The following is a 20,835-nucleotide window of genomic DNA, read 5'->3' as shown; positions in this document are numbered from 1 at the left end:
GGTGGTGAAGTCATCATCCCTCGAAGAGTTCAAAAAAGACTGGATGTGGCACTTGCTGCCATGATCTAGTTGAATTGTTAGAACATGGGTTGGACTTGATGGTCTTACAGGTCTCTTCCAGCCTTGAATTTCTGTGATTCTGTCTTCTTAATGCTACCTGCCTAAAGAGTAAAATGTATCAAGAGGGGAAAAAAAAGAAAAACTAGATCTGAGTGTATGCTGGAAAAGGAGAGAAAAAAGTAATGCTCTGTCTTCCAAATTCATCATAATTTTATTTGCTTTTAAAAACACTGGGATACTCCTACTGAATGGTATTTACAAGGCATTGATACAAAGAAGAGAGATATCTGATAAAACCGAAATTTCTTGTGTGAAGAAGTCAAGAGGGAAGTTACTCTTCAAAAAATGAAAAAAAAACCCCACACAATAAACAGCAAGCGTCTCTCCCAGGGAAGGACCTCAGAGATGCGAGCCGCTGGTCCGTCCCCAGAATGCTCCTGCGCCTCAGAGCACGGCTCGGTTTTGCTCTAATTTTCCAATTCTCTAACGAGGGAGATAATTATTACTCGCTCCCCTCCGTTATTACTGGATGAAGTTCATTACTCATTTGTTTCATAACGAAACAGCCCCCTCAGAGGCTCACACCGCGGCCCGGGCCCCTCACCCCGCGCCCGTCAGGCGGCCCCGCCCTGGCCCCGCCCCGCGGTGACGCACGGCGGCGGCGGCGGCGCGGTCACGTGCGGCGGAGGCAGGCCCGGCCCGCCGCACTCGGAGCCGCCGCCATGCCGCTGCCGCCGCTGCCCGGCCGCCCCCGCCTCGGGCGGGCCCCGCTCCTGCCGCTGCTCCTGCTGCTCCTGCTGGTGGGCCCGGCGCGGCCCATCTCCTTCCAGCTGCCGGGCAAGGCGCGGAAGTGCCTGCGGGAGGAGATCCACCGCGACACGCTGGTCACGGGCGAGTACGAGATCAGCGCCCCGCCGGGCTCCTCCAGCGGACCCTCCGCCAACCTCAAGGTGCGGCCCCGGCCGGCCGGGGGCGCGGGGGTGGCCGGGGCGGGCGGCGCGGCCCCGCCTCCCCTCGCCGGCCGTGCGGGGCGGGGATGGATGGATGGATGGATGAAAGGAAGGAAGGAAGGGGTGACGTGTTCCACGCGTGACACCGGCCCACGCGTGAGCCGACAGCCGCCCGGCCCCGGCCTGCACCGCACCGTGCCGCGGGACTCGCCCGGTGCGAGGGGCCCCCAGCCCGCCCAGGAGCTCCGGGTGCTGGGCAGCGAGGGACCAGGGCGGCGTTTTAGCCTGAGCCAAACAGGAGCTTTTTCTCCCCAGAGATGGGGCTGCAGCGGCCCGTCCCGCAGCCTGCCATTTAATCCGCACAGATGCAGATTATCCGGCGCCTGGCGAGATGGGCCGCTGCGATAAAGCTGTAGCCAGGCTGCTGACACCGTGTGAGCAGGAAAGAGTTCTGGTGACGTGGCTTTCCCAGGGCTCCCTCCATGCGGAGGGCCTGGCACAGCCGGATCCTGGCACAGTGCAATGGGTGCTGGGAACATTTTGCTGTACCAGATTCTGGTACCCAAAATGGCTGTTCTCATCTTGCTGTGTCGTGACTTGCAAGGATTTTAGGTAGGCAGATATTTGCTGCAGGGAAGAAAATGATCCTGAAGGATCTTCAGGAGGTTCAGAATTGGCAGAGTATTCATGACACATGTGTGACATGCTGCTATAAAACTTCAACATCTTCACTTTGATTCAACAAATTCACTTAAATTCTGCCCACAATCTGCCTTTCCTAGGCTTTTTTCAAAATTCCAGCCTAGCTGAATAAGGTCTGTTGCTACATAGTCAGTTCATTACAAGCTTTCTGCCCCCTTTTTTATTTCTGTCTGCATTCCCAAAGGTTTCAATACTAAGCACACAAACAGAGACAGAATGGTCTGCTCAGGAGTTTCTGAACTTGATGTTCTTGAGTATTTCAGACCTCCTGGACCCATGTTGCTTTTCCAGCATCTGCCTACCAGTGTCTGAAGGCCCTGGCATTATGGACAGTTGTACTTGCTTATGGCTGGGGAAGGCTTCTTTTTTACTTTTTAAAAAATCATGTTTTTCTGTTCTTGCTTCATTTGTTAGAGGAAACTCATCTGTATATAGGCAGGGCCAAGCAGCATTAAGGCTTTAAAATATGGATGTGTCTGGTAAGGCACATGTATTTGAGACAGTGCCGTGTTCTCACCTGTCTCTTACTGCTTGGTGACCAACCCTCCTAGTTCTCAGGTTCCCCACTCTTAGGTCAGTTGACCCCAAGGTCTCTTCTAAAACTCAATTTTATGACGCAGAACTTATCTAGGAAGGTGATGGTGAACTAATGTATCCCATGTTTGAGTCTTAGTTGGCTTTGCTGATGAAGCTAGTATCTGGGTGGTGCTATTTAGAGAAGTTCTTTTTTGTTCAAACCATAAAATGAAATAGTTTGAAAAGCCGCAAAGGAGAAAAAATAATGAATGCAGTTCTTGCTTTCCTTCTTATTGTTCAGGTATGCTGTGTCGTCCCGGTATGCTGGGCTTGTTCTAAGTGCTGAAACCTCTCTGCTAGCGCCTGCTTTCTCTGTGGTCTGTGCGGGAAGGGTCAGTTGAGGGCATGATGCCTGCAGGTGCTCTCTGTTCTGCTCTGGATGGTCTGCTCTGGCCCCTTGGATTGGGCCAGCGAGCAGAGGAGGGTGGTGGTCAGCGGTGTCCCGGCTCAGTGGGATCCTGCCGGTGAGCGGGGGTCTGTGTGTGTGTGTGCTGGCCCGGCGCTGACAGTGCCCCTCTGTTGTGGGGGGCCCGCGGCGCTGCCAGCTGCGGGGGGCGTGGGGCGCTGCCTGGCAGCCGCCTGCCTCTGCCCCATTGTGCAGCCCGACCCTGTCGCGCTGTGTGTCAAGGGCGAACAATGCCCTGTCTGTAGGGGATTGCCTTACCGTAAATAACGTTAGAATAGCATGAAAAATTCCTTTCAGGTCGACTCCCCCACAAGCGTTCTGGCCGGGCTATTAGCAGCCTCTCCCGCCCTCGCACCCCGGCTGAATGGGCAGTGTGTGTGGCTGATTTGGGTCATGCTATTCAGTTTTGATGGAAGCGGATAGCAGAGCCTTTACTGTCCACAATGCTGTTCACGAGCTGCAAAGGGCAAAAGTGGATCAGGCTGTATAAAGATTAGCTCTGGTGCCTACAAAGGCATACGAAAATAGTGCTCAGAATAATAGGGGCATATGAGAGCTAAGTTGTTCTAACTCGTTTTTGTGATGGAGAACCTGGTGTACAGAATGTGTGATGTCATGCTGATGAGGCATCTTGGTTAATTATGACCCCTGCACTAAAACAGCACATGCCACGTTGTGAAACATACACAGTCCTTTACTGCAGAATGGCCTGCTCACTTGGGCCCAGTGCTTCCCAGTGCCTCCCAGTGCCTGGTGCCTTCCAGACAGGAGGTTGTGGGAACTCAGCACATCACCCTGGATGTCCAGAGTTACTGAGACAACCCTTGGGGGCTCGGAAATCCTGGAATGTTGCCAGAAGCACCTGGTGGTTGGATTTTGACCCTGCAAGAGATGTGCCACCTGTTTGAGGACAAGAGAGTCACTTGGGGATGAATGGTATAAGAATTAAGTATTTACAGGGTGGAAATACAGATTTTAGGATTTTGGTACAGGGAGGTTATGGAGACAAGATGGAGGGATCAGGGCGTGTCTTGTCCTTCTTCTTTCTTCGTCTTGTCATGCACTTTCTGTGGTGATGTTGGCACTTTGGGATTGGTTCTTGGTGAAGGTACACTTGCTAATATGGGTGAAAGGTATTGGGAAATAAAGGTAAATATGATGTACGTAGTTCGTAGTATAAAAATAGACGACCGCCCAGTGGGAGGTCAGAGTGCCCTTGGCTGCCTTGCTGGTCAGACCTCTGTCGGGCTGGAAGAAAATTTTGTAGATAAGAAATAATAAGCAATATCAAAGACTGAAAATCTGAAGAGTCCAGACTCGTCCTTTGAAGCGCGGGCTGTCCCAAGGCCATCCTACGCGTGACCGTGCAGAGACGAGCAGCCGGAGCGGTCCGGAGGTGGCTGCTGGCTTGTGGCAAGGGGATGGCAGCACAGCTGCCTGCACCTGGCTGTGCAGGCGTGCTTTCATCTGCTTGCCACTGGAAAACAGGTACAGCTCTGAGCTGCTGCATGGGGAACAGTGCTCCTCTTTGTTCTCAGACACTTGACAGCATATGGTGCAGGGGCAGCTACAACAAATCCCTTAACAGGCCATTGTGGGATAATCTGTATATAGAGGAAGCTTGTTCCTGAAGTCCTGCCTGCTATGGTTTATACCATAAAGTATGAGGGTTTATATAGTTGATTGTTTTTCCTGTCTAGTGCAGCAGCTCCCATCCATGAGTAGGGCCACACTTGTTTCAAATCCAGAGAGTGCCAGAGAGTTAATTAAGTGATCTAATAAGAATAAAGAGTGTTTCTGTAGAATAGTTCTGGGTATGTAGCCCTTTTGCATGGTGTTTGTACAGGGAAAAGGGCTGGAATAAAAGAGAATGTCTGACTTAGCTTTTCCTTGCCACAAATTATATTGTGTGCTTTGGTCTTATTATTAAAATTATTCCCAAGCTTTTTACTTTCTTTATCTCTTAAGAGTTTCAAAGACCCCTAGTAACTTTAGTGTCCATGCTGTTTCAGACATACCTGTTATAAATTAGCATTGAGGGAAAATGGGGAGCACTCCAGTGGATTGCACACTGTTCGTTTTCATGCAGTGTTGTAACACCTTCCGTTTTTTTCACCCCTCTCCCCAGTCAGAGTTTCGGCTGGATGGAGCCTTTAATTGAGCACAATTATTCTCAAGTTTGCGTCATGAAATTCGTGTCCTTTCTTTTTATACTCTTTGTTGAAGCATTTTTGTAGACCTTCCACAGTTTTTGCCTATTCTTAGTAGTTTTATGGACTTAGTGCAAAGCAGTCATTATTCTGTCTGTGTAGTCTGAATTGTCCTCTGAAGTGGCCACTTTTATGGATCTTGGCACCCAAACCTTGTGTAATTCAGGGCCACACTCATAGTTCCTTTCTAGAGCAACAGATGTACCCTTCTCCATTTCACCTTCTGGGGAATGTGACTCTTGTCCCATAAGTCTTCTCCCTATCTCTGTTGCCATGGGAATTCATGAATTTTGCTTGCAAAATAAAGGCAATGAATGACAGTTTGGTTCAGCTACAATTCTTACATGTAGTATATGGGATTCATAGGAGGAAGAGAAATTAGTGGGGTTCAGTTTGGGATTTTTTTGATTCTTTGGACAATAGATTTTTGTTGTTTTTTTGTTGGGGTTTTTTTTTTTGGGAGGGGGAGTGTTGTTTTTTGGTTGATTGGTGGTTTTTGGATCTAAGAGTCAATAATTACTTCTTAGTCACTCTTTGTCACCTCCTGGTGTGTGGATAAGGAGGGGAGGAATTGATGTAGTCACAAAGAAGGAGGGAAACTGTTGAAAGGAGAAAGCAGCAGATCCAAACGGGAGGCTAGGATTACTCTTGCTGCACAGGCAGCATGAGCTCACAGCAGCAAAGTACTCTGTTTCTTACCTGCATTTTCCCTTTCACAGATAACTGACTCAGCTGGGCACATCCTGTATGCCAAGGAGGATGCCAGCAAGGGCAAGTTTGCCTTCACCACTGAGGACTATGATATGTTTGAGGCCTGCTTTGAGAGCAAGCTTCCTGTGGGTAAGTGAAACGAAATGCTGGCTGTTTCTACCTTCTGATGAAGTTTGTGTAGCTGTGTGGATTAGGAATATGAGTAAAGTGGTCCACAGAGCACTTTTTGACTTTTAAAGCTGATTTTCAGGAGGTTGTGGCCAATCTCACTGCAGAACATCTGCTCTGGGTGTTGCATTTGAAGTAATCCCCTGTGGTTGTTGTGTAGAGCACTTGGGTTTCCTCTGAAAGGGGAATTGGGCAATTCTCCTGCAGAGGTCACCACAGTTGCAGTGAGTGGCAGTACCAGTGAGCAAACCACACTTCTTTTGCCAGTTCATGCTTCTCCCTGTCTTGCAGTTGAGCCAGGGCAGAGCTGGGTGCTATCATCTCCAGGACCTCTTTTTCACCCCAGCAGGCCATTTCTTCCCCTTTTGTTAGAATGTGATCTATGCACAATGTGTTCTTGGTAGCTATCCTGCTACCAGGTTGACAACTGTTTAATGAGTTTGGATTTGTGTGTGTAGGGAATGTGTCCTTGATTTGCACCCACAGCTGCTCTTGAAGAGGTCAGTAAAGGGAAGGGGAAATGAACAGGGACGTCAGCTTTGCATATGGTTGCCTAACGAGGGCTGAGGCTTGTTTCCTGTGAGTGTGACGCATGTATTGCCTGAGCTCAGCTTCAGGGCAAACGTGCTAAAAGTGGCCAACGTGTGGGCAAAAGTCTCATCAGTGGTGCTGTGAGTGCATGCAAGTTTGGAGGTGCTCCATATTTTCATGGCTACTGTCAGAGTTCTGCTCCTTGGGCCTGGTTTTTCTTAGGTCATATCCTAAAAGATCCCAGAGTGTTTCACAGAGCTTTCACTAGCAGCATTCCTCAACTCAGTTGAAAGGCAGCTGCTGTTTTGCTATTTCTGCTCCATATATAAGATGTAAATAGTTTGCAAGTTGAAGAGGACTTTATATAAAGAGAAGGCTATATTCTTTGCTGGGATTGGGAGGGATCTGGCTTGTAACACCTCTTCTATGGTATTTTACAGATAAAATAGTGATTCGAAATGCTCAGGATTATGTTTTTATTTTACTCCAAAGGTAGGACTTCCAAATGTTCCCTAACACATTGAGACATGCAGGCACTTGTGACTCATCTGGGAGTCACTCATGCTATTTACTTTCCAACACCTGGGTATTTGAGAAGTCTCCAGACAGTCCTGTAGACCTTTTCATAGCTTCCATGTGATCACACACTGAAGTGGGAAAGGTTTCTTTCTTTAGTTGTGTCTAGACTCTTAGTTCGATGCTTTTGAGTAGAGGTTTCTTGCCTAGACCAAGCCCCTTACAACTGTTTTGATTGTAGCAAATGTTTGATCCCTGACTGCCTTGTTGCAAGTTTGTTTTAAAGCTTTCAATATGGTTGAGGAGTAAGTATTTCTAAATGCAGTTTCTACCTTGATGACCTGTGGGGCACTGAGCTGCCAAAATATAGAGCTCATCAACTGAGCAACTGGATCCTCTTCTGGAGGCTTTGTTTTTGGACCCAGGTGCCCCAAATTCCACCTGGAATATCTCCAGACCTCCCATATCTGTGCTGGAAGTCAAGGAAGTATTAAAGTAAAGGACATGACACTGTGAGGCTTGGTCATCTGCAGGACTTGGTGAAGGTACTTGGAAAGAAGTGACCACGACACAAGGAAGTACCTTGTTTCCTCTGTAAGGTCAGCGTGGGAGTGGGGAAACTTAGCAAGTCTGTTTAATTCCCATGTTTCTCTTTAAAGATTAGGGTCTTTTTTCCCAGTCTCATCAAGTAAGTAATCAGGACTTAGGGCAGCAGCCAAGGAGGATGTTTGTGGAGTATTGAAAGAGACAAACTGTTGGTAGAGGAAACCTAGAGCAGTTGGATCTTAAGGGTCCAAGCAACTGAGATTTCTCAATCCCTAACCACAGAAATGAGGAAGAGGAAGTGAAAAAGAGATCCTATATCGAAGGTTCACCTTATCAGAGTGGAGGAGTTCTTAGGGTGCTTCTTGGAGCTGTGGGTATTTGCATGATGGGCTTTTTACCCTCTTCCAGGCAGTATAGTCCTGTCTTCCCGACCAGTGCTCTGCTCCCAGGCACATTTACTCTCCCATGACATGCTGATCTCAGGTGAACCACCTGGCCTCACTGCATTCTCCCTTTGGGGCTCTTCTGTGTGCTAATCTTTAGCTGTATGCTCCCTCTCTAATCCTTCTCTTCCCAAACTTTAAGAGTGTTAGGACTCATTTCTTCTGGAATTCCTGTGGGAAAACTTTTTGATATTCAGTTCAACCATCCTGCTTTTCCACTGACTTTGCAAATTAAGAGCTCCCCTAATTTCCCAGGAAACAGTTCAGTGCTCATGTGAGATGACCACTTGAAGACTTGAGGAGTGTAGGTATCAGGAATGTAGGCATCAGTTTAGTTCATGATCTCTGAATCTGGACTGTTTTCCTCTTTGCTGCTGATGCAGCTTGCTCTGGTGAGCCTTGGCTGCCACAGAAGCAAGGGGTTTCTGAGGATTTGATGACTGTGAAGGGAGCTGCCTTGAGCTTTGTAAACTTATAGGAGAGCAGCTTGAGTTTTTCCCTGCCAGTCCCTGACAATGTCAACTTCTTGCAAAATGTCTGCTCTCCATCCCTTTGCACCTGGCAGATTTAAGGTTTCTGGTTTCTTACTTCATCTTGGCAGCTCTCCCTTTCAGTCTAAGAAATTAATTCTTCTAGCTCTGTTCTTCTGCTCACTGGTCTTTTCATCTTTCTCATCTCGTCCTGCAAACTTGAGCTCTCAAGTCAAGTTGCTATAATTTGAGCGCCATTAAAAAAACCTCTCATTGAACTGTGTGCTGTGAGTTTTTTTCTACAGCTGCTGTTGTCTGTCCTACCTGCCTGTCTCCATGCATGCCAGTAACGTGTGTGGCATAAGCAGTCAAAACTTGTGGTTGGGGAAAAGAGTGCTGGGGGTTGTATACAGCCTGTCTGTTAAAGAACAGTGCTGGGACTTCAGGAGTTTCTTACAGTAACCAGTCTTTTATAAGGAAACAACAAAATCCCATCCTAATAATAATTTATCTGTTGGGCTCTTATTAGTGCATTCCCATAAAGAAACTTAGGAAGCGGTTTGGTAGCTGATAATCCATTTTATCGGTGGATTATTCATTGTCCTGCTAGGAGTAGAAGGTGATTCTGCTCTGGTGTTGAAGAGCTGTTCAGTGAATGGGTAGAAAAAAAATTTGGGGATGTTGTATCAAAGGTCTGGAATATCTTCCTAGCTCCAACTGGAGTGATCCAGCATAACCTGTACATTGAATTTGTTTGTGGACTGAGGGAATGCCCACCTGGCAGCCTTCTGAGACAACATGTGAGTATTGGACATGCTCCTGGATAGAGACTCTGAAATTCATAGTTTAAGTAAATTCAGACGTTGTGTTTTGCTGGCAGCCGGTTGAGGACAGCTGTATGTCCCAACATGCTGGGATTTGGAAATGTGTTACATACAGATGTATTTTCTTGGTGGGTGGCAGAGAATGATTCTCAGATAAGCTGATGTGCAGCATTTTTGAGAGTGTCTGATATGACTGTCTTATAATTTTTTTCCCTCTTGTGAATGTTCTCAGATGTGACAGTTTGTAGCAGTTGAAAGAAGCTATAAGCCACAGGTTTCCCTAGCCTGGGGATATCAGCCTTGAAAGATACCTGCTCTGCTGGTGACTGCAGCCTTATGTGCTGTTATTGTGGCTCCAGCTGGCAGCTCTCTGGGGCAGTGTTTTCCCAGCTTCAGAAGCCTCTTGCTCTCTCAGGGTTTGCATCAGCAGTGTGGTTCTTGGCTATCTGAGGTGGTTGGTGAAGGGATTGCCTTGGCTTCTGCAGATATTCCAGTATGTAAGGCCTCATAGGCCATGTTCCTCAGTTGGAGCAGTTTATCAGTTGCTCCTTTGAATGCCATTTACAGCCATTTCAAGCCATTTACAGCCCCAGTAACCTTGACAAGTTGCTTGTTCACTTCCTGTGAACGTGGGCCTCCCACTTGAATATTTGTCCCTCCGGTGACTTGTCTTTCACTAGGCTGTCTCATAGCAGCTGGTGCTCATGTTCTAATCCTCTGCAGTTTTTACAGTGATTTGCATCTTGTAGACACTCAGTGCTTTTGGTTACAGCTTGTTCTCATTATATTTGGGAGGCTCTCCTTCAGCCAGGATTTATTGTGAAGTCTCTGTATTTTTAGGCTGGACTGCGCTGCCTCCGCAGTTAGCTGCAGACATGGAGGGAGGGGAGGGATTTGAGTTCTTCCTCACTGGTGGGAAGAGCTGGTGATTTCCTGGCAGGCTGACTGTTTCACACAAGGAATCCTTTCATTATGCTTCCAGGAACAGGGAGGATGCCGGACCAGCTCGTGACTCTGGATATGAAGCATGGCGTTGAAGCAAAGAACTACGAGGAGGTATGTCCCCTGGCTGCCTGCACTGCAGGCTTCCCTTTCCCAGCACTCACGTGATGCTTTTGTAGATCTGGGCTCGTGATGGGAAGCTGTTTTCCCAGTGGTGATGAAAGCCTGTCTGCAAACTACAATTGCAGTGAAGCTTTGTCTGTTACAGGAGAAAAAGAAAAAAAAGACAAACATCAACTAGAATTAATTCTGTACTCTGGGAACTGAAGCCTAATGTGTGAATTTCTTCACTAGGACAGCATGAGCCAGCTTCTGGGCATAGGTATTTAGAGGCAACAAGACACTGAGAGGTGAAGTTTCCCCAGCCCCTGCAGCAGAGGTCATCTGAATTTAATATCAGACCCTCTCTTGAAGGTCAAGTTTCAGTGTTACTAATTCTTACCTTCCTGCCCGTAAGATGTACTGGCTCAGCAGGCCTGAAGTGGCTCTTGTGTGTTTCCAAGAACTGGCAGTGTATCAGTGTAAAGGTGCTTGGCAGAGTAGTAGCTGCTGTGAAATGGGTATTTGGTTTGAAGGCGTGACATTGGAAATAGGCATAAAAGCCTCAACATTTCCATCTTAGGAGGACATGGCTTGCTTAGGCCCAACAGCTGGCTGTAGGGTAGCAGTTATTTTGTGGCTGAGACAGTCCTGACTGGTTTGGATGCTGAATTTTTATGGCAGCTATCATGCTTTTGTCTCACTAGAATTTGGGATCAGTCATCCCCCAGTACAGAGTCTGTGCCTGAGAAAATGAGAATTATTGATGGAGAAAGAGTCCCACAGATGATTGCTGTGTCCACTCTGCATAAGGGCATGGGAGATGCCATAGAGGGGAGAGTGGGTAGCAGAGGAGGCTGTGCATGGTTCCAGATAGAAAATTAACAAAAATCTGAGATGGTAATGCAGGTGTTTTTATATCCTTTCAAACTTTGGGCTGTCTGGTCTTGTGTGGTTTAAGTTGGCTGGGAGCACTTCCTATGTGGACTGTAAGGAGGTGCTTGGGGTCAGGGAAGAGCAAAGCAATCATAGCTTAAGTCAGTCGGGAGTGCATCCTACATGGAGAGTAAAAAATGTGCTGAGGGTCAGGGAAGAATGGAGCACTCACAGGGCCAGCTGTTTGTCAACCTGCTGCTGAGGGATTGCAAGATGTTGAAATTTTATGGGGTGAATCCCTGAGAGCATAGCTGGGAGGATTATGTTTGCTGTATTTACAAAATCCCTTTAAATACCACCCCAAAGCATACTCTGGAGTTACTTTACTGTAGTGCTACCAGAAGCACAATTGCTGTGCAGAAAGGTTCTCTTATGGCTGTGTATCTACATACTCACTGGCTGTACTGATAAAACTGTCTGGGAATGCATCTCTTATGCTCATTGAGGGAAAAGGTCCATGGACAAATACAAGAAAAGAAGAATTTACACTTGCAGTCCCGCTTGATACCAAATGCGGATCTTGGCAGCCCTGGCAATCATCCTTGACTTGTGAGGACCTCTCAAAGTTGTAGACTGTATTGAGCCTTGTTGAACAGATGCCTACAAAGGACTCAAACTGACTTATTATTTGTACAACTGCTGTTTAACCACACTGCTTTGCAATGTGGTTTTTTTTTTCACTATCTCTCTTCTCAGTTTGCTGTAGTAGTTGTGAGTTTTGACTTGACAGGTTGCTGTAGGGTCTCAAAGGGCAGGAATGTTGCTTGGGTTTCTCTTGTGGAATTGCAGCTTTTTTGAGCCTTTTGCTTGTGATGTTCATGTGTTGTTGGGTAACAGTGACCTGTTGTACAGCCCTAGTCCTTGTTGAATTGCTGCAAGGACACTTGATTCAGGGAGTTTAATGAGGATCACTGATACTGTCCAAGTCTGGCTTCATAAACTTTCATAGATCCAGACATTCTTGGAGCAAAGCAGCTGGAATAGTGAGCCAGATTAGAGAATCTAACTGCAATGTCATATCTTAATTTTCTGGGTTTGGGAGGAATAACTTTATCCCTTCAATAAGTAGAAATGAAGATTTATAAAAGTGACAATATTTCTGGTGGCACTAAGCATGCTTGATGATCTAGGTTTTTTTCCACATTGACTACTTCTTATTAATTCTTGGCTATAGTGTATCTCTTTCTATGCTAGAAGAGAGTTAGGCTTTGACAAATCTTTTAGTGACCACTGGGAAGCTCATTGGGGTTGTTATCCTGGTGCTGGTACTCCAGATGTTCTTTCTAGGATGATGATGTTGCACCATTACAGATGGTTAGTGGGGTTTTTTACAAAATCTCTTGGAGCAGCTGTGCATATTGGGTTCATTAGGGGTAAAAGGTTCCAGAACTGCCTGGGAAAGTTGTGCTTAAGGAAAGACTGGACATGGTACTTAGTGCCATGGCCTAGTTGTCATGTGGTGTTAGGTCTTAGGTTGGACTTGATCTAACATGTCTTTTCCACTCTAATTGATTCCATGATGCAGGATACACATCTTAGAATAATGTAGGACTAAAAGTAGCTACTAGATTGTAGCTACAACTATTAAGAGCAGCTGAAGGGGTGCAGATGGAGCAGATAAACCTTGTTTTTTCCCAGTGGAACCCTTGTAGCCTTATGTGAAGGAGGAAATGAGGCCTCGAGGAAGATAAGGGAGCTAGTCAGTGCAAGGCAAGTGTAGCAGTGTCAGCAGAGTCTGGGCTGTAGGCATGCAAACTCTGGTGCTAGTTTTTCAGCAAAGGTCTCTGCTGGCAGATACTTGGCCAGGCTGCAGGATTTTGTCATTTCAATCTACTGGCTAGAAAGCAGGAGGGGGTTAACTTCTCCTTCCTACCCCTCCTCTCAAACACTCCAAACTGACACTGCTGTGCTGGCAGAGCTATAATATACAGCTTGCCTCAGCATAAACCCCTCAGATGATTGTTTGATGGCTTGCTGCTTGCCAGGATATGTGTCATGTGGAGACCCTTCAGTGGAAGGGCTGATTAGCTAGCACTGGCTTGGTCATGAGCATCTCTTCAGCTCTGGCTCTGATCCCCAGGCAGCTGCATCTGAAGTGGCAGTTTGGGGATACCTTCGTGCTGGGTGCCCTCCTGCCTGCCTGTCAGCATGGATCGCTGAGAGATGGCCATCATGCAGCTTGTATCTGAATAATCCTGTGAGGCTGAGGCTGGTGCTGAACTGCAGGTGCTTTGTGTGTTTTCTCTAACTCATTTTTCCTCTGCTGCATTACTTGAGGGCACAGCATCCGGCCTTCATGGCGGGGACCTGTCACTTCTTGGTAATCGTGACAAATTCTGTTCAAGAACCGCAGTTACCCAAACCCTGGAGAAGTGTCAGGAATTGCATTTAGCTTCCTTTGAGTGTCCTTGTGTCGCGCGTTTTAAGTAACACGTGTGTCAGGTTATAGCCGCAGCTGGGGCAGAGATACATGTCTACACGTTCAACTTGAACACTTGCTGTTGTGTGCTGTGCTTTCTAATTGAATTTGCGGCGGATTTTTGGTTTTGGATGCCGAGCGTGTGAGGCGCGGGCCGGGCGCTGTGCGCAGCAGCGCTGTCCCGCCTGGCCCGGCGCTCCGGGGCAAGCGCGTTGTTCCCGACGGGAGCCGGGCCCCGCAGCGGCCCCGCAGCGCCACCCGGCGGCTCGGCGTCCCTGCCAGGAGCCTAGAGGCTCTGTCAGGGATAAAACCCCGAGCTCTTGTGGGATAATGAGGCCGCTGCTGCTGGGACCGGGCTGCCTGGGCTCTCCGGGGCACTAGCGGTGGGAGTATCGGTGCTAATGGGTTGTGTGCCTACGGAACTGTATCGAATACATATATGTGAGTTAGTCACCTGTATCTCAGTGTGTGCCTTACACTCACTGGAGGTTTTGTCATGTGGCAAGAGCCTCTACCCACTCCTCAGAAGCCAACTGTGAATTAGCTAACATGAAGCCGAATAAGGAAGAAGTGTGCTTGCATGCATGCTGTGCTCCTCCATTGTGTAGGAGGAGTAGTAGGAAAGTGTGTTTCAGAAAACAGGTGGGAGAAGTGATAGTGTTTTATGCAATGGTAGTTTCTGGCTCGTAGAGGTATTTCCCGAGGGGAAGGATGCCCCAGATCTGTAGCGCGTGGGGAGGAGTGGCTCAAACTGGCAGTAAAAACCCATGTGGGAGCTTTTGGTTTTGGTTCAGTGATTTGACTCTCCTGTTTTCTAGATTGCTAAAGTGGAGAAGTTGAAACCCCTGGAAGTAGAATTGAGACGTTTGGAAGATCTTTCAGAGTCCATCGTTAACGACTTCGCCTATATGAAGAAACGAGAAGAGGAGATGAGGGACACAAATGGTGAGAGACTGTGTGCCCCTTCAGAGGGACGGAACTCTAAAACCCCTAATTTCTGTTAAATGTGTTATTAGGGCAGCATTTGGAGATCAAGCAATTATGGTGGTCTCTGCCTGTTCTGTTCCTAGTAAGGGAAACATGGAGCAGTCACTGAGTCTTGTTGTTCTGCCTCTAGAAATCATTTCTTTCTGTCTCCATTCCTAATGGGAATTACGCTGTTCCATTCAGTGCTGCCCATTAACCACAGCTTCACCTTGTTCCCTCTTTTTATCCTTCTTGTTGTTCCCTCTGCTTTTATTCTCAAGTGCTGCTGGTTCTCAGGTGCCCTTGCCTTCATGCTATCTTGCTTTTGCACGGGGGAGGAGAAAAAGTCCTGGGAATTTTACCGTCTTGGGTGCATCCTGTGATGCCAGACTCAGGTGCAATGGTTTGTTTTCTGTTTCAGAGTCGACAAACACACGGGTTCTGTACTTCAGCATCTTCTCCATGTGCTGTCTCATCGGCCTGGCCACCTGGCAAGTTTTCTACCTGCGTCGCTTCTTCAAGGCCAAGAAGCTGATTGAGTAAAGGAGCAAATCTTCTTCCCCCTCCTCTCAGACCCAGCTGGACACCGCTGGGACCTAGCCATGGCCTTCTGGAGCCATCTCACAGAGGATACCCACTGACTGGAGCTTTTCTGGAGGAACTTGGACCTTAAAGGGGGAGGGGAGCCTGAACATCCAAGGCAATGGGGGACTTGTGAAATCCTGGTGGATGTTGAGGGTGGGGGAGGTCATGCTGGGTTTGGGTATTCCTAGGGCAGCGATTAAATAAAAAAAGATGTTTCCATGACAGCTGCAGCAAGTTTTTGCGCTGTCTGTTCTCCTTCTATAATCATGGCTTGATGATGTCTCCCATCTGTCTGTGACTGCAGTGTTACTCAGAACCACCTGACCCCGCTGCGCTCTTTAGGTGGCATGCAAGTCACTCTGGGGCAGAGCAGGGCAATTCCCTGTCCTCACCAGCTGGGATCTAAGCCTCGAGCAAATGGAGATGAGTGCAAAGCAATAGGATTCATCATTCCAGCAGGGCCTGAGAATAGAGGGTCATCCAAGGTTTGGTCCCTGTCGTGGACCTCTGTGTTTCTCCCTGTGGGAGCTGGTGTCTTTGTGCTGACAGGTCAGGGCACTTGAGCATATGGTGATTCAGCCTGGAGGAAGGGGAGCCTTCTAAGGCAGGCTTGGAAGTGTATTTGAGCTTGGAAAGAAGCCTGCTTTGCTCAAATAACCTATCCAGCCTTAGTCCCACCCTTCCCCCACATGTTTGTCTTGGATTTGCCTCTCTTGTTTTGAAATGGTGCAGCAGCTTTCCTGAAAACCTTGGTCAGGAACAGGCTTTTGTGCTGGAGGCCTCGGTCAGATGTAGTCACAGAGCAGATGGGAGCAGGTCATGCTAGGAAGTTTGCTCTTACATTGAGCAGGAGACTTCTCATCTATCCAGGCAGCTGGCTGAATGTCATTTCATGAGACCTCAAAGCAGGGTAAGCTGATGGTAACATGAGGTATGAGGGTCTGTACCCTGCATTGAGGTCCGAGGGTACAGTAGTTCTGTGCAGGGTAGCAGAGGAGTTGGAAGAATGTGGATGAGCTGAAAAAAGGCAGTACAGGGTGGGAATAGGCTAATTCTACATCTGAGGGGGCAGTCTGTACTGTGCCCTCAACAGACCTGTTATTTTCCTGTGCAGTACTAAATAGTAAGAGCCAGCAGCTTCTCACCATTTCTCAGCTGTCCATTGGGCACTATGTTAAAAAAGCCAGGCTGGGAAAAAGCAGGCAGGTTAACTTCCTGGACCTAATGCAGTTTTTAGGCTGTGATTACAATTCTGTCATCGTCTCTGCATTCCTTCAGAGCAAGTGGTTCAGCAGCACAGCATTCTGGTGTCCTGTGTCTGGATTCTTCTGGGTAGGGATGGGGTTGTCATGGCCCTGGGCCCAGCTTAGCAGTTTCAAAAAAAGCATAGTTTTATAATTTCTCACCTGAGTCTGATCTATTGCTAGGAAGGAAACAGTTGTCCAGGGTGAGGCAGTGGAAAAGAGGATGTAAAGATGATCTCCTGTTGTCTAAATACATTAGTTCTTTGCCATTTCCCAGTTCCTGGAGTTGTTAATTCCACTGCAAGTACTTTGATTGCTTTTAATTTGTTTGGTTTTTGATAAGGCCATATTAGGATCCTAAGTCCATTCCTTTGCCCTTGTAACCATTTTATCCTTTATATTCTTGAAAGCTGTTACAGTGCAGAACAGCAGCAGTGCCACAGGACTGAATTACAGAAGTCATTTGAAGGTAGTTTTAGGTCCTACAGTTTGAAGCCTGTAGATCTGTTAAGGTTTTGCTTTTGTTTTTATATAACTTGAAAAGACAGTACAAAAAAGGGTCTTTTCTGGTCTTATCTGTTTTGATATCCTCTCCCCATCCTTATCTGAGTACAAAGTTACCTTAAAAATGATGGTGAGGCCTTAAGTTCCCCAGGTGACTTACACTCTAATTGTTCTGGTGTTAATGTTTTGATGTTCACTGTACTGGAGTAGTTACTGGGGAGCAGGTGTGGGGGACTGGTGTGGATTTACCTGTAATGACTGGTTGGGAGACTTTTGTCAGCTTTCTCAAATAAAAATTTTTGGGGAAAAACAACCCACCTCACCTTGTTGCCGTGAGTCTTGTCCTCTCTGTGCATGTTCCTACGGGCAGCTGTTCCCTGAAAGTTGACCTGTTGCAGGAAGTAGCAAGTAAACAGAGTCTCCACAAGCCTTAGGCTTCTCTAGTAACAATTAATTCTAGACTTGGGAATGGTGCACAGGCTTCTCTGTGGAGTGGGACCAGCGCAGCAAGTGAGGTGTCCCAATACAGATTACCATTTTTTGCCTTTCTCCCTCCCCCCTTCCTAATTATATTGCTCTGTGGGGAGAAATTTTAAGGCTGGTAGTGAAACAAGGGCTGGTGCTCTGGGGTACAAGATCCAATTTTTCACCAGCAGCTCTCACGTAAAATTTTGTTCATTAAGACAAACAGAAGTACTTTCAGTTTTGTACTTTAGAGGAGATTGAAAACTCTTGCAAAGATGAGTTGGTACTATGTGAGTGGCAGATACTGAAGAGGGTGGTTAGGCATTTACTGAAATGCTTCAGATCTCCTCTGCTGGCCCTGCAAGCCTTTTGCTATGCAGTAGACGAGTGAAATATGCCACATAACAAGACTGGGGACATAAAAATGCTAGATAACTAGTTAATACTATCAGGGAGGATTTCAGGAAGGGGAATTCCCAGATCCCTCGATAAGGATTAGCCTCTGCAAGTTCTTTCCCCGGATGAATATTTTCAGTATGTGAAATCATACAGCTGCTTGCATGCGGTAGGTTGGTAATGGGTCTGGGTGGTTTTACAGCACTGGGGGTACAGGGCTGGTGTCTTCGTTCCATTTCTCTTCTGGGAAATAGCCTCGAGTTGAGCTGCTGCAGATGCTTGGGTGTGAGCCCATCTTTGTGTGTGACAGATGCATCAGTGGTAAATCTGTGATTGCCTGTAGCAAACTGCATCAGACGTTTGCAGCCTCTTCCACCCACTTCTCAATGTGACTAACGATTTAATTATCACAGTACTTAACTCAGCACGTGAGCATTCCCAAGTAAGGTTTATCTTTGTGTGCTCTGCCAGCGTGGGCTGCACCCCGTACAGGGTGCCCACTGCAGCTGCTGTTTGCCTACATGTGGGAGGGGATGAGCATTTTACACACTTGCTCATTTTTTAGATGCTGCTCAGGTATGTGAGAAGTAACCCAAGTGTACAACATCTGTGTTATCTTCTGACTGGCAGATGAGAGACATTTGACTCAAACTGGTTTGGCAACTGGTTGTCAAGATCATGAGGGGATTCCTACCCATACATTTTGGCGGGTCCTGAGGCAGAGGTTTGGGAAAGTAGCTCGGCCTCTCTTTACCTCTGTCAATTCATGTGGTATATTTTTGCCTCCCATACCTTTAGTTGTGTCCTTGTGCTGTACTTGTCTTTCAGGTGCCTGAGATGGCCATGATTGTAGTGAAGAAAGTCTTTGGGAAATAAACTCTTTAAGTTGAAGGTGTCTTATTGGGAAAGAGAGACCACAAACGTGAAATGGATAAATCTTTCAGAGAAGAAAAAAAAAGGTTAGGTCTGTTGAAGACTACAGGAGTTCAGTGTTGATAGGTTTTTTCTGCTGCCCCTTATCCACCTAGAAAAATTGTCAGACTTGTGCTTGGTTTTTCTTTCCCCAAATCACTGCATGTGATGGTGTGGTAGCTCGGCAGACCAGAGCCAGGTAACCTTTCTCTGAGGAGGCTGGAAAGAGCAGAGGATTTAGAAAAACTGCGAGCTGGCTTTTCTTGGACCTTTTTGTTAACCTGAAACAACTGACCCCAAGCCTTTGCCATTGCACTAAAGCATTTGTATTTGCTTAGTAACGTTTGTAGAAATCCTATTTTGCTTTGCACTAGAAGGATTGTCAGGAGGTAGAAATTCCTCTGTTCAGCTGCAGCTGAAGTGCCTTGAACTTTCTGCAAAACTGTAGTAACAGATTCCTATTCTGTTCTCTTATTGCCAGAGGTCCATCACCTCAAACTCAATGCATTAGCATCTGTATTTCAGCTCACTGGCACAGCCTGCCAGAGGAGCAGTGATCTCTTGGTGTCCATCCCAGTGATCTTTGCTGTGAGGATCATTGGTTTAGCTCTTGGTTGGAGAAAGCTGCTATCTCCTAAAGGACTAATTTGTTTAGTACTTCAGTTTCTGCAATAAAATGCACATGTTGAATAACTTCCTTTGGGGGCACATAACCCCCAAAAAAGCAATGACATGACCATGTTCACATTGCTTTCTCTCACTTCCGTGGTTTCCTGTCACTTAAATTCCTTTCACAACTGGTATTCCTGAGGTAGCTTTCCCCTTAGCTTTTAAATTGATTGCATTATGTGATCTTTGCATAAACTGCACCAAGAGGTTCTGTTGGAACTGTACTGGTAAGAACTTGTTTTTCCTTGATTATTTGGTGGATGCTGTTCCTACAGCTGCCAATAGATGAGGCAAGCAGAGGAGACAAGGTGCTTGTGTTTTCCTGCTCTGTCCCATGGCAGCTCTGGTTTGACCTGCTGCAGAGTTTTACCCTCTTGCATTTTCTCACCCATACCAGCTGCTTGGGCTTTTCTTTGCCCCCACGTACTTTGTTTGGATAATCTTCCTTCACACATAAAGTATTTGCTATCTATATGCAACAGGATTTTCATGGTGTTGTCTCCTTAACTGTAATTAACTATGTAGATGCCTTGTCACTTCTTTCTCAGCATGGGCTGATTTTCCTTGTAATATGTGAGCTGTTATTTCCTTAGTAATATAACCAATGTACTGCCTTGACTCTGAAAACCATGAATGAGATCTTTGAAGTAAGGCAGAAGCTTGCTATGGTTTGGTTTAAATGACAGTTTTCCTACCCTTACCCAAATTCATCCTTCAATACTCATTTTGCAAGAGAGAAAATGACACATGGCCCCTTGATGGGGCTTGATGGTCTGATTTCTGTAAATGCTTGAGTGAAAAATGCAGTGTAAAGTCAGGTAGGCTTTCTTCAATCATATTCCAATAAACCTAAGAGCACAGTGACTGCTACTTACCTTAGGGGCATTTTGCTGTGAGAATTATTGCCTGCTTCTTAAAGGGCAGTAAAGGCAGTGCTGTGGGGTGGCTAAACCTGATTGTAGCTACTACTGTAAGCATTTTGTGGAAGAATTTGTAAGACACTGTAGATAATAATGGTCAAGATGGCTCTACTTTTCAAATAGGAAAAATGCAGATTGACTTTTTCAATTAGTCTTCTGATTTTCTACAACCGTTCAAAATTCCTTAATCCCATTTTCATGAGATTTTTGTCATGTAGATTAAAAAAAAATAAAAAATTACTATTTGCCAGGTGACATTTTCCCAAGTACTCTCCTTCCAAGGGAGGGAGCAAATGATCTTTAGCAAGGCGCATCTAAGCTTTTTCATCTATTACTGCAAGCTTCCTTATCTTAAAACTGACACGCTGTCTTTGCTGCTCCTGAGGACATCATCTTTGTATGGAAATAGTTTCAGTGCACAACAAATAGATGTTGATGTATAACTTACAAATAGGTGTATACAATGCCAACCAGCTCTTTAACCTTCAGCACCTTGCAAGGAGCATTGCTCATTCCTTCAAGCATCTTCCCAAGGTAGTGAAATAAGAGCTGACTGGGCTCTGTTGTGCTTGGGTTTAGGGCTTTGTGCTTCAGCTCCTGAGGTCTCTTGTAAGCACTGGATCACCTGTCTTGGAGTGAACGTTCTCCATCATTCAACTCCGCTT

General features: G+C 46.6%; 1 protein-coding gene across 1 annotated transcript; it reads left to right on the top strand.

The window, feature by feature from the left end:
- Positions 1 to 775: 775 nt before the first annotated feature.
- TMED10 (transmembrane p24 trafficking protein 10) lies at positions 776 to 17,121 on the top strand. The gene is made up of 5 exons (XM_058026882.1): positions 776 to 1,010; positions 5,624 to 5,744; positions 10,096 to 10,169; positions 14,328 to 14,454; positions 14,897 to 17,121. The coding sequence occupies exons 1-5, from the start codon at positions 783 to 785 to the stop codon at positions 15,016 to 15,018; spliced, it is 672 nt and encodes a 223-aa protein (XP_057882865.1). The 5' UTR covers positions 776 to 782; the 3' UTR covers positions 15,019 to 17,121.
- Positions 17,122 to 20,835: the final 3,714 nt, after the last annotated feature.

This window comes from Melospiza georgiana, chromosome 6 (genome assembly GCF_028018845.1).
Source record: "Melospiza georgiana isolate bMelGeo1 chromosome 6, bMelGeo1.pri, whole genome shotgun sequence".
Classification (NCBI taxonomy): domain Eukaryota; kingdom Metazoa; phylum Chordata; class Aves; order Passeriformes; family Passerellidae; genus Melospiza; species Melospiza georgiana.
The sequence above is the reverse complement of the archived record's forward strand: the minus strand, read 5'-3'. Positions and strand labels throughout refer to the sequence as shown.